At 28.9% G+C, this 14,399-nt stretch overlaps 1 protein-coding gene across 1 annotated transcript; it reads right to left on the bottom strand.

The window, feature by feature from the left end:
• Window positions 1-215: 215 nt before the first annotated feature.
• Window positions 216-9,541, bottom strand: LOC119615184 (calcium-activated potassium channel slowpoke-like). The gene is made up of 5 exons (XM_037971263.1): window positions 9,388-9,541; window positions 7,817-7,928; window positions 7,348-7,499; window positions 4,198-4,365; window positions 216-480 (listed from the first exon to the last, which is right to left on the bottom strand). The coding sequence occupies exons 1-5, from the start codon at window positions 9,406-9,408 to the stop codon at window positions 385-387; spliced, it is 549 nt and encodes a 182-aa protein (XP_037827191.1). The 5' UTR covers window positions 9,409-9,541; the 3' UTR covers window positions 216-384.
• Window positions 9,542-14,399: the final 4,858 nt, after the last annotated feature.

The raw sequence follows: 14,399 nt of genomic DNA, 5'->3' as shown, positions 1-14,399 counted from the left end.
AAAACGTCAGCCTAGAATTTTGAAAGCTTTTTATTATTTAAAATATCTAAACAATTTAAGTTAAACTTTCTTTAGCTTTAAAAAATCTTAGGCTTTAAACCCCCTTTAAGATTTATTTTAAAATTATAATTTTATAAAACAAAATTAATAAAAGTATATTTTATTTTCTTTTATATAGGATTTTTTTTTTTTTTTTTTTTCTTAAAAAAAATATTTTACAAATGCTTAAATGCTTCTTTTTTGATATTTTTATATATAAAAGAGAGTAAGAGTACTGTTTGAAAAATGATCATGTTAGTTATGATTTTTTTTATATATTTTGGGGGTGTTTAATATATTTTTATTTTTTTACTTGTTTTTTTAATTCATTTTGAATTTGTTAGACTACCTCTTTCCGTGTTCTCTTTTAAGTTCGCCGCCATATTTATTGCCACTACCAACAAGTTCAATAATTTCCGGTATACTGCTGGCAAACATTGCCTAAAATTTCGGGGGTTATTTTTGTATTTATTGTTTGACATTGTTTTTATTTATATATATATATAAAAAAATTATATTTATAATTTTTATTTAGAATTATTTATAGTTAATAGGAAAATAAAGTAAAAAATAAAATATTATGAAAAATCTTCAATTTTTCTAAATTAAATCCTATACTTAGGGGTAATTAAAGGAATCGGTTAAAAACCGTTTTTTTATATATGCTATACCACCGTTTTTTGCGATTAACTGAAGATAACTTTATATTAGCTTTTATTTTCAGACTATAACTTCTCAGTCCCTATTGACTAGTCCATAGTATAGGCTATTGTTTAGTCTATAGTCTAGTCCATAATCGAATCTATAATCTAGTCCATAGTCGAGTCTATAATCTAGTCAATAGTCTAGTCTATAGTCTAATCTGTAGTCTAGCCAATAGTCTATAGTTTAGTCTATAGGCTAACCTATCCTCTAGTCTAGCCTATAGCTCAGTCAATAGTCTAGTTTATAGTCTAATCTATAGTCTAGTCTATAGTCTAATATATAGTCTTATCTATAGTCTACTCTATAGTCTACTCTATGGTCTAGTATATAGTTCAGTCTATACTCTAGTCTTTAGTCAAGTCTATAGTCTAGTCTATAGTCTAGTCTATAGTCTAGTCTATAGTCTAGTCTATAGTCTAGTCTATAGTCTAGTCTATAGTGTAGTCTATAGTGTAGTCTATAGTGTAGTCTATAGTCTAGTCTATAGTCTAGTCTATAGTCTAGTCTATAGTCTAGTCTATAGTCTAGTCTATAGTCTAGTCTATAGTCTAGTCTATAGTCTAGTCTATAGTCTAGTCTATAGTCTAGTCTATAGTCTAGTCTATAGTCTAGTCTATAGTCTAGTCTATAGTCTAGTCTATAGTAGTCTATAGTCTAGTCTATAGTCTAGTCTATAGTCTAGTCTATAGTGTAGTCTATAGTGTAGTCTATAGTCTAGTCTATAGTCTAGTCTATAGTCTAGTCTATAGTCTAGTCTATAGTCTAGTCTATAGTCTAGTCTATAGTCTAGTCTATAGTCTAGTCTATAGTCTAGTCTATAGTCTAGTCTATAGTCTAGTCTATAGTCTAGTCTATAGTCTAGTCTATAGTCTAGTCTATAGTCTAGTCTATAGTCTAGTCTATAGTCTAGTCTATAGTCTAGTCTATAGTCTAGTCTATAGTCTAGTCTATAGTCTAGTCTATAGTCTAGTCTATAGTCTAGTCTATAGTCTAGTCTATAGTCTAGTCTATAGTCTAGTCTATAGTCTAGTCTATAGTCTAGTCTATAGTATAGTCTATAGTCTAGTCTATAGTCTAGTCTATAGTCTAGTCTATAGTCTAGTCTATAGTCTAGTCTATAGTCTAGTCTATAGTCTAGTCTATAGTCTAGTCTATAGTCTAGTCTATAGTCTAGTCTATAGTCTAGTCTATAGTCTAGTCTATAGTCTAGTCTATAGTCTAGTCTATAGTCTAGTCTATAGTCTAGTACTATAGTCTAGTCTATAGTCTAGTCTATAGTATAGTCTATAGTATAGTCTATAGTCTAGTCTATAGTCTAGTCTATAGTCTAGTCTATAGTCTAGTCTATAGTCTAGTCTATAGTCTAGTCTATAGTCTAGTCTATAGTCTAGTCTATAGTCTAGTCTATAGTCTAGTCTATAGTCTAGTCTATAGTCTAGTCTATAGTCTAGTCTATAGTCTAGTCTATAGTCTAGTCTATAGTCTAGTCTATAGTCTAGTCTATAGTCTATTGTATAGTCTAGTCTATAGTCCAGTCTAGTCTAGACAAGTCTATAGTCTATGCTAGACCAGTCTATAGTCCAGTCTCTAGTCTAGTCTATAGTCTAGTCTATAGTCTATTCTATAGTCTAGTCCATAGTCTGGTCTATAGTCTAGTCTATAGTCTAGTCTATAGTCTAGTCTATGGTCTAGTCTATAGTCTAGTCTATGGTCTAGTCTATAGTCTAATATGTAGTCTATTCTATAGTCTAGTCTAATGTCAAATATATTCTAGTCTACTGTCTAGTCTGTAGTGTAGGCTATAGCCTGCTTTAGTATGTAGTCTAGTCTGGATGAGACGAATGATAAATTCGTCTGTTTTTAAATAGAAAGAAATCTGTACTGAAAGAAATTGTAAACTTTAATCGGGCTTAAAGCAATAGTAGGGTTCATATTTTTTATTATAACGCTAAACTCTGCACAGTGGTATAGCATATTACACAATGAGGAAAAAAGGTAAAATAAAATGTTTAACCTAAAAGAATTCCTGACAATTAAGGCCCTCAACTAACTTAGATTATTAAAAAATAAATTTTTAAATACTTTTTCAAGCTGTTAAACACATTTATGCAGCCGCCAGCATAGCATGCAATATAAGAGTCCTGCTTTCTTTATATAGAAATGTAAACCCTAGAAACCTTTCGAACGCAAAAAATAAACCAATACAAATGCTGGACATTGAAAAAAAAAACTTTCATGAATTGATATTAAAATAAATAATAATAAAAATTAAGATATAAAATAAATAATTTGTTAACATTAAACTGAAAAACAAAATAAGAAAAATTTAAAGAAAAATCAAACTATGACTGTTCGCAATGAATGTGAGCATGCAAATTGATGATTTGAAACTCAAATTCAATTTAATATAAAACTAATAACAAAAATTAACAGCTGGTACTTAACGAAAACCTTTACTAATTTTAATTTATTTTTTCAAGTTTTTAAATTTGCTGGTTGTTTTTAAAATTAAAGGGAATTGAAAAAAATCTAATGATAATAAAATGGAAAATATTTTCATTTAATTTGAAATAAGAGAAAATTAAATAAAATTTATAATAATTAATTAATTAATTAAGTAATTAGATAAATTATGTATAATAATATTTCGAAATAACTTTAGTAATGTTGTGTAAACTAAAATGAATTGATAAAGTGCACAAATTACTAAGGCGTAAAATTTATTTATTTTAATTATTTATTAATTAAATAGTTAATAATAAATAACGTAATTGTTTCAAAAAAGTATCAACATAAAATTAAAAGTTAAAAAAGAGAATTTTTTAATGAGATGAATATTTTGTTGAATTTAATGATACTTAATTGAATATTTTTACTTTTTTATAAAATTTTTTGTTTTGTTATTTATAAAAGGAAAGAAATATATATCAAGACCTTACTGTCTAATAGCAGCAAACTAAACACTAAAAAAAAACAGTAGTAAGTAGTTAGTAGTAAATATGTAGTATTTAAAAGTAGTAAAATACTTTTGATATTTTTTATTATTTTTATTTTTACTTTCATTCACACAACCGTTGTTTTTTTTTTTTTTGGATAATATACAGTGTTGTATACATGGAAAAAATGTGTTAAAAAATTTATTCAACAAAAGAAACCTCATCAATATTAAACGAACAGCACTTATGTAAATGTTATATATCTTGTTGTTTACTCTTAAAAGGGGGAAAATATAAGATCTAACTGTTGAAACCCTTACATTTAAATTGGCAGCAGCTTACTTAACTTAACAAACAAGTCCCTGTTCCTAGAATTCCTTTTTAAAAACCTCTTTTAAAAAATACTAGAAAATAGTATTTTTTAAATACAAAAATTTCTTAAAAATATTAAAATTAATAAAAAGTAGTGTTTTTTTTTTTTCTTAAAATATAATAAATAAACGAAAATAAAACTTACCAAACCAACGAGTAAGAAGAACACTAGGAATGTTCTTCCCAAAACAGTCTCACAGTATACATCACCATATCCTACTGTTGACATGGTTACAATTAGAAAATAGACACAGGTCCAATAGGATAAACGATGTGCATTATTAAAATCCAGCGGATCGCCAGAGTTTTCCAGCTAAATTTTAAGTAAATGCAAGAATTGTTCATCAGAAACATTTCATTAACATCATCATCACAACATTTTACATTAAAACACAAATCACATTATTTTCAATCACATTTATCAACAACATTTAAAAAGAACATTTATGCAATTCACAACTTATGTTGTAAGGTTGCATCTATACAACATTACTTTATAGATTGTGTGCTGCACAATAATCATTTACTTTCATACAAAATCAATTTAATTTAAAAAATTTTATATCTTTTATATGAAAGTATTTGAAGTTTTTTTTTACAAGTAGATAGTAAAATTGTAAAGTTTATACTATTGGACATATTTTGTTGCTTTAAAAGGTTATTTTAAATATTTACAGTATATTATAAGAAACATTGAGTAAAGTAGTTTTTTAATAAACAAATTAAACTTCAAATACGGTTCCAAAGCTTTAACAGTTCAATCATTGATTTTAAAACTCTCTGGCTTGATAGAAAATCTCTTAAATGCTGAACCATTATTTAAAGTTTAATTTAAGATCCCAGCTTAAAAAGATTGTGTATGGATCATATATGGATTCATATATGAAGCATATATTTTCATATTTGTTCATATCCGAAAATTGGCGGATTTGGGCTTAATCTCCATATATTTTCATTTATTTCCATATTTGTTCATATATTTCCGTACTTATCCATATATGGAAAAATTTTTCATATATGATTCCATATATGTGTCCATATATGACATGATCATATATCGTCATTTTTCGGATATGAACATATAAGAATATATATGGTTCATATATGATTCATATATGATCCATATATAATCATATATGATCGTTTTTAGCTGGGATATTAGTTTTTAAAGAGAACATATATAAATAATTATTTTAATTACAACACTGTGTAACAATAATTTCTTATTCATAATTTTGGAACTGCAGTCGTAACTAGTCAAGAGACTAGTTCATATATTAGTAAATGTAGTAGTTCATGGGCTAGTCAATAGACTGGACTTCTTGATAGAACAATCCATAGACTACTAGTCCATTGAGTGATCAATAGACTAGATTATAGTTCACTCGTCTATAAACTAGTCCGTAGAATGGTCCATAGGTTAGCCCATGGAATAGCCAATAGATTATATAGTCTAGTCTATAGTCTAGTCTATAGTCTAGTCTATAGTCTAGTCTATAGTCTAGTCTATAGTCTAGTCTATAGTCTAGTCTACAGTCTAGTCTATAGTCTAGTCTATAGTCTAGTCTATAGTCTAGTCTATAGTCTAGTCTATAGTCTAGTCTATAGTCTAGTCTATAGTCTAGTCTATAGTCTAGTCTATAGTCTAGTCTATAGTCTAGTCTATAGTCTAGTCTATAGTCTAGTCTATAGTCTAGTCTATAGTCTAGTCTATAGTCTAGTCTATAGTCTAGTCTATAGTCTAGTCTATAGTCTAGTCTATAGTCTAGTCTATAGTCTAGTCTATAGTCTAGTCTATAGTCTAGTCTATAGTCTAGTCTATAGTCTAGTCTATAGTCTAGTCTATAGTCTAGTCTATAGTCTAGTCTATAGTCTAGTCTATAGTCTAGTCTATAGTCTAGTCTACAGTCTAGTCTATAGTCTAGTCTATAGTCTAGTCTATAGTCTAGTCTATAGTCTAGTCTATAGTCTAGTCTATAGTCTAGTCTATAGTCTAGTCTATAGTCTAGTCTATAGTCTAGTCTATAGTCTAGTCTATAGTCTAGTCTATAGTCTAGTCTATAGTCTAGTCTATAGTCTAGTCTATAGTCTAGTCTATAGTCTAGTCTTTAGTCTAGTCTATAGTCTAGTCTATAGTCTAGTCTATAGTCTAGTCTATAGTCTAGTCTATAGTCTAGTCTATAGTCTAGTCTATAGTCTAGTCTATAGTCTAGTCTATAGTCTAGTCTATAGTCTAGTCTATAGTCTAGTCTATAGTCTAGTCTATAGTCTAGTCTATAGTCTAGTCTATAGTCTAGTCTATAGTCTAGTCTATAGTATAGTCTATAGTATAGTCTATAGTCTAGTCTATAGTCTAGTCTATAATCTAGTCTATAGTCTAGTCTATAGTCTAGTCTATAGTCTAGTCTATAGTCTAGTCTATAGTCTAGTCTATAGTCTAGTCTATAGTCTAGTCTATAGTCTAGTCTATAGTCTAGTCTATAGTCTAGTCTATAGTCTAGTCTATAGTCTAGTCTATAGTCTAGTCTATAGTCTAGTCTATAGTCTAGTCTATAGTCTAGTCTATAGTCTAGTCTATAGTCTAGTCTATAGTCTAGTCTATAGTCTAGTCTATAGTCTAGTCTATAGTCTAGTCTATAGTCTAGTCTATAGTCTAGTCTATAGTCTAGTCTATAGTCTAGTCTATAGTCTAGTCTATAGTCTAGTCTATAGTCTAGTCTATAGTCTAGTCTATAGTCTAGTCTATAGTCTAGTCTATAGTCTAGTCTATAGTCTAGTCTATAGTCTAGTCTATAGTCTAGTCTATAGTCTAGTCTATAGTCTAGTCTATAGTCTAGTCTATAGTCTAGTCTATAGTCTAGTCTATAGTCTAGTCTATAGTCTAGTCTATAGTCTAGTCTATAGTCTAGTCTATAGTCTAGTCTATAGTCTAGTCTATAGTCTAGTCTATAGTCTAGTCTATAGTCTAGTCTATAGTCTAGTCTATAGTCTAGTCTATAGTCTAGTCTATAGTCTAGTCTATAGTCTAGTCTAGTCTAGTCTAGTCTATAGTCTAGTCTATAGTCTAGTCTATAGTCTAGTCTATAGTCTAGTCTGAGATAATAACACCTTTCAACTGACAAAAAAAAACTTTGTTTCAGAAACAAATATCAGTTACAAGTTGTTAACCTTGCAATAAACGAAAATTATCACACAGTGTTACAAACATAATAATAAACACAAACAACAATATCAATATATACATATAGACAATTAAACAAAGAATAAATAATAAAAAAAGAGTTTCTCAACATACCAGATGTATAATACCAGCTGCTGTTAACCACACGGATATAAAAATTGATACCAATTGCGCCAAACGTATTGAGCTGGATGTTTTTAAAACATTCAAATATTGCAATATATCCGGTACAGTCATAAGACGCAGTGCTCGCAGAAAACGAAGACCTTTTCATTTCACGATGATGATGACATTTTTTTGGAATTGCAAGTTAGGAAGGAGGAATATAATCGTTGTTTGTTAAATGTACTAGTACATATAATAGTGTTAAGCATTATCATTACAATCATGCATTTCGATCAAGCAGACAAAACGTATGTATGATTGACAAATAATAAATTATAACAACAATATTTTTTTCTTTCTTTCTTTTCGTCTCGTTTTTTTTTTTTCAAATTGAGATTTTTGTTTTGTAAATAACAAAAAGAAAAACCAAAGAAATCATATTTTAAAGAAAAAAAGTAAACAAATTTTGAAAGCTTACCGATCCATGTTCGATCTAAATATATTGATACAAAGGACGGGGGTATTGTAAAATAATCTACAAAACTGTACATTTCTAACATAAACCAAAGTTTATCGGACGCCGCTATGAACTGTAAAATGAAATAAAATTGTTTTTGTTTAAGAAAAAAATACGAAAAATCAAATATTTAAATTTGAAAGTAATTTTAAAAAAATACATAATTTATTAAGAAATTAGATTTAAAATATAGAAAGAAGAAAATAGCATAAATAAAATATATAGAAGAAATAAATAGTTTTTTTTTTTAAACACATACATTTTTCATTTAGAAATTTTGAGAAAATTAAGCAAAATTTTTGTGAGTGTAACAAAATTTACGCATTGAGTGTATGGCCTTGCATACGAGGCTCGTGTTATTAGTCTGATAAATAGTTAAATAAAAAATAACATTTAGTAAAGAGTTTAGTTGAACTTAAATTTATTTAAACTGACACAAGTTTTCCCAGCTGAAGGGTTGCTTGTATCGAAGGACTTCATTTAGATTGCATTTAAATCAGTGATCGGCACTCACCAGGCAGACAGATATTAGTTGCTTACAAGTAGGGTTCTATAAATCGACTTTCGAATAATCGAACAATCGACTTTTTGCCGAAAAAAGTCGAAGTCGACTATTTTGTTCCAAAAAAGTCGATAACTCGACTATCGTCTATATAAAAAGTCGAAAAGTCGACTTTGTAAATAAAAGTGAAAAAAGTCGAAAAGTCGGAAATTCGAAAAAATTCGAAGAAAGTCGAAAAAAGTCGAATAGTCGGAAAAAGTCGAAAAGTCAAAAATTTTAAAAAAGTGGAAAAGAAGTCAAAAACTCTAAGATAGTCGGAAAACTCGAAAAAAGTCAATAAATAGTCGAAAAAAGTCGAAAATAGTCAAAAAGTCGTAAAAATCTAAAAGTCAAAAACTCTAAAATAGTCGGAAAAACTCGAAAAAAGTCATTAAATAGTCGAAAAAAGTCGGAAAAAGTCGAAAAAGGTCGAAAAGTCGGAAAAAGTCGAAAAGTCGACCATTTATAAAATACTAAAAGTCGAAAAGTCTAAAAGTCGACTTTTAAATAAATGAAAAAAGTCGAAAGGTCGAAAAGTCGACTTATAACTAAATGCAAAAAGTCGAAAAGTCGACTTTTCGTTTCAACTATAGAACCCTACTTACAAGTAAACAACACGAATGTCAGACAAACTTATAAAAGTAGTTAAAACAAATTTTGTTTAATTATTTTTCATTAAAAACTAAACAATTACAACTTGATTATAGTCTCTTTGTGTTTATCACTGATTTCAATATAGCTGTTACAAGTGCATTTTTTGGAAACTTTTTCCCAAAAACCTAACTCTTAATGTAATATTTAGAGTTTTAAACAGAAAGACATGACCTTTGGCTCATTTATACAAAATGGCACTTTAACTCAAGTAGCACATTACATTATTTTGCCGACCAACAAATTGCGTACACATCACAATATTTGAAAATTTCGTAAACTTAATAGAAACAGAAAATATTTAAAGACCAATAGAAAATAAAGCAAACCAAAAACTTACTCGTATAAAAAAGTAAACCATGAAAAATATATTGAATGCAAGATCGATTTGTTGAGTAATGTTAGTACTCCATGGCTGACATCTTTCGACTTCTTCGTTAGATGCATCAACGAAGTATATAATGAGTGATGCAATACTGAGTATAAATACGAGTACGACCTGAAAAGGAAAAAGAAGAAGAAAAACATTTGTTAAATTTCTTTTATAAAAATATTTACTTAAAATATCAAATTTATGTAAATTTATGTTTTATTTTTATACCCTATATTATGCGTTTGTGCTGATGTTTGTAACATCCAGAAATATTGGTCCTACACCCACCTGTGTCGATTAGCTCTCTTTAAAGAGAGAACTTTCTCTAAATATGTCGAATTTTGTCGAAAATATCGGTTTTATCATAAATTCCTTAGAAGTCTATAAACAAATTTCAGGATGATCATATGTACAAAATGCGTGACCTAGGTGCAATAGGTGTGACACCTCCCTAATAATGAATAGTAGAATATATAAGAAAATATAACACCTAAAATCCTCAAATTAAATAACACCAAATTTAGCTGAACTTACAATAGGGGCGTGGCAACTCCCATATAAATTATATACAAAAATTCGAATACCTGGTAAACTATTAGAGCTAGAATCCTCAAACTCTGACATCCATATGAACTTTTGAGAGAATTGGATGGACTAGCAAGAAGGTGCGTGGCACCTCCCATATGAATTAAATACAAAAATTCTAATATCTGCAAACCGAAAATAGAAGGAGTGACACCAGCATGAATTAAATACAAAAATTCGTATATCTGTGAAATCAGACTAACAAAAGTGGCTCTTCCCTAAAAAGTTAATATGAAAAATTGTAGAGATTTCTTAATTCTATTGTTTTTAGGATTGCGAAGCACACTGGGTATAGCTAGTTCTTTATAAGTATCAAATATATTTTAAAAGTTTTCTTAGATATTAAAACTTTTCGAAGATCTGTAATATAATTCTTAATATCCATTACATTTTAAGTAAATCAAACATTTCATTAAAACTCTCAACAAAATAAATGCCAAATTATAAAAATAACAATTACTACAACAATACTTCTTGCAACTATAATTAATAGTTCTTTTCAATGACGTTTACTGACCATTTATTTTCCTTTGTTTCGGTTTCTTTTTTCATTTTCATCTATAAATACACACATATTCTATTATTACAACGTGCCATTGGTATCTATCAAAATTTGTTTTAACTGAAGTAATTATTGATTTTATTTCAGTCTTTTAAGTTTTTTGTATACCTTCTTCTATATTTTGTGCTTCATCAGCTTTAGACATTGTTAATAAGTATGTTTGTTGTATACTTAGTTATATACATACTTTTTTCTTGGCTTTCTTTATAGGTCATCGTATTGTCACTTTCTTTTACAAATTTTAATGCGACTACCAAGATTGAAGCGATTTTGCTGTTGTTGTCTATCTATTATACACACTATTTATGGTCCTTTTTGTACGCTATAACTTTTATTTGTTGTTTTTATTGTTCTTGTTGTCATTCCTTTTGTCTGTTTATCAATCGATAAATGGTAACAACGACGACGAAAACAACAACAACAATGACAATAATAAAATCAAATAAACGATGACGTGAGTTCAAGTTATAAGGGATTACGGGATTCACGCTTTAAAAGTCAAAAAATAAAACGAATTGTTGTACATAACAGGCATGGAAAATCTAAATTTTAAAATAGTACTAATTTAGTTATAACAAAAATAATACTTTTTAGACTAGACTATAGACTAGACTATAGACTAGACTATAGACTAGACTATAGACTAGACTATAGACTAGACTATAGACTAGACTATAGACTAGACTATAGACTAGACTATAGACTAGACTATAGACTAGACTATAGACTACTATAGACTAGACTATAGACTAGACTAGACTATAGACTAGACTATAGACTAGACTATAGACTAGACTATAGACTAGACTATAGACTAGACTATAGACTAGACTATAGACTAGACTATAGACTAGACTATAGACTAGACTATAGACTAGACTAGACTAGACTATAGACTAGACTATAGACTAGACTATAGACTAGACTATAGACTAGACTATAGACTAGACTATAGACTAGACTATAGACTAGACTATAGACTAGACTATAGACTAGACTATAGACTAGACTAGAAGACTATAGACTAGACTATAGCTAGACTATAGACTAGACTATAGACTAGACTATAGACTAGACTATAGACTAGACTATAGACTAGACTATAGACTAGACTAGCAGCGTGGACTTAATTATTTCTTAAAAAATGTTGCATAAAGTTTTAAGTAACATCCCTTTAACCAGCAGTAAATTTATTCGGCAAATGACTGTAGTATCAGTAGCTGTAAATTTCTATAGTTTATTGTTTGTAGTTGTAGTAGTGTTTTTTTCTTTTTTTAATATGTAAATTAGAATTTGTGTTTTACAACAAATAACAGACCAAACAATGGGAGTTCCTTAATAAAAGATTTGCTGTTTCTAATTTCGTTTAACAATCCCACTACCAATTACATTTACTTTCAAACACAGTCAAATATTCTCACATACAAACCTTGTAAGTCTGTAGTTTTAGTATGTATTCAAATTATTTAGATTTTACAACTTTCATTATAATATTGTTATTTGTTGTTTTTAATTAAATATCCTACGATGTCCTTTTACGGTTTTGCACATTTAAGGTTAACATTTTCTAACATTTAATCTGAATGGCTGGATGTTGTAGTAATTAAAATGTAAAAAGTATTTTGTTGTAAATAAACTATTGCGGATATTTGTTTTTGTATACATTGTATTTATTCTGACAATTATTTATATTGCATTAAATGATTATTTTAATGAAATAAAATTAAGGATAAAGGAAATTTTTAGTAGACAAAGTGAATGTTGAATTATGGGAAAGAAGGGGGATAAGAAAAAAAGTTAATTAGATTTTTGACTTTTGAAGGAAATTTGAGTATTTGGCAAATTTAATACTTGGATGCTTGTAATACATATTTAGTTTGATACAAAAACTAGAAAATGTTTCTAAAGTTAGTTATTTATCGAATATAATGGATTGTTTTTTAATATTATAATTATCAAATATATTTTAAATTAATTATCGATTTTCTTTAAAATTAATTTTTTTCTTAATTAGTCCTTAATATAAAATTTTTCAATAATTCTTTTAAAATAACCAAATTATCGGAATTTTGCATTAAATATCGAATTTATCAAAATTTATTATCAAAAATCAAAATATCGAAAATTTTCTTCAGAAATGAAACCAGTCAATAGACTAGACTATAGACAAGACTAGAGACTAGACTATAAACAAGACTAGAGACTAGACTATAGGACAAGACTAGACTATAGACTAGACTATAGACTAGACTATAGACTAGACTATAGACTAGACTATAGACTAGACTATAGACTAGACTATAGACTAGACTATAGACTAGACTATAGACTAGACTATAGACTAGACTATAGACTAGACTATAGACTAGACTATAGACTAGACTATAGACTAGACTATAGACTAGACTATAGGACTAGAACTATTAGACTAGACTATAGACTAGACTATAGACTAGACTATAGACTAGACTAGACTAGACTATAGACTAGACTATAGACTAGACTATAGACTAGACTATAGACTAGACTATAGACTAGACGATAGACTAGACTGTAGACTAGACTATAGACTAGACTATAGACTAGACTATAGACTAGACTATAGACTAGACTATAGACTAGACTATAGACTGACTATAGACTAGACTATAGACTAGACATTAGACTAGACTATAGACTAGACTATAGACTAGACTATACTAGATATAGACTAGACTATAGACTAGACTATAGACTAAACTATAGACCTAGACTATAGACTAGACTATAGACCTAGACTATAGGACTAGGCCTATAGAACTAGACTATAGACTAGGGACTATAGACTAGACTATAGGACTAGACGATAGACTAGACCTTATCGGACTAGACTATAGACTAGACTATAGACCTAGACTATAGACTAGGACTATAGACTGACTATAGAAGACTATAGACTAGACTATAGACGAGACTATAGACTAGACTATGAGACTAGACTATAGATAGACTATAGATAGACTATAGACTAGGACTATAGACTAGGACTATAGACTAGACTATAGACTAGACTATAGACTAGACTATAGACTAGACTATAGACTAGACTATAGACTAGACTATAGACTAGACTATAGACTAGACTATAGACTAGACTATAGACTAGACTATAGACTAGACTATAGACTAGACTATAGACTAGACTATAGACTAGACTATAGACTAGACTATAGACTAGACTATAGACTAGACTATAGACTAGACTCTAGACTAGATATAGACTAGACTATAGACTAGACTATAGACTAGACTATAGACTAGATATAGACTAGATAGACTATAGACTATAGACTAGACTTAGACTAGACTAGACTAGACTATAGACTAGACTAGACTATAGACTAGACTAGACTATAGACTAGACTGATAGACTAGACTATAGACTAGACTATAGACTAGACTAGACTAGACTATAGACTAGACTATAGACTAGACTATAGACTAGACTAGACTATAGACTAGACTAGACTAGACTAGACTAGACTAGACTAGACTAGACTATAGACTAGACTAGACTAGACTATAGACTAGACTATAGACTAGACTATAGACTAGACTATATAGACTATAGACTAGACTATAGACTAGACTATAGACTAGACTATAGACTAGACTATAGACTAGACTATGACTAGACTATAGACTAGACTATAGACTAGACTATAGACTAGACTATAGACTAGACATAGTCTAGTCTATAGTCTAGTCTATAGTCTAGTCTATAGTCTAGTCTATAGTCTAGTCTATAGTCTAGTCTTTAGTCTAGTCTATAGTCTAGTCTATAGTCTAGTCT

The sequence above is a fragment of the Lucilia sericata genome, unplaced genomic scaffold, assembly GCF_015586225.1.
Source record: "Lucilia sericata isolate MDLA Ls3-8-SP2 unplaced genomic scaffold, ASM1558622v1 Contig004321F_arrow, whole genome shotgun sequence".
Classification (NCBI taxonomy): Eukaryota; Metazoa; Arthropoda; class Insecta; order Diptera; family Calliphoridae; genus Lucilia; species Lucilia sericata.
This window is presented reverse-complemented; position numbering and strand designations above follow the sequence as displayed.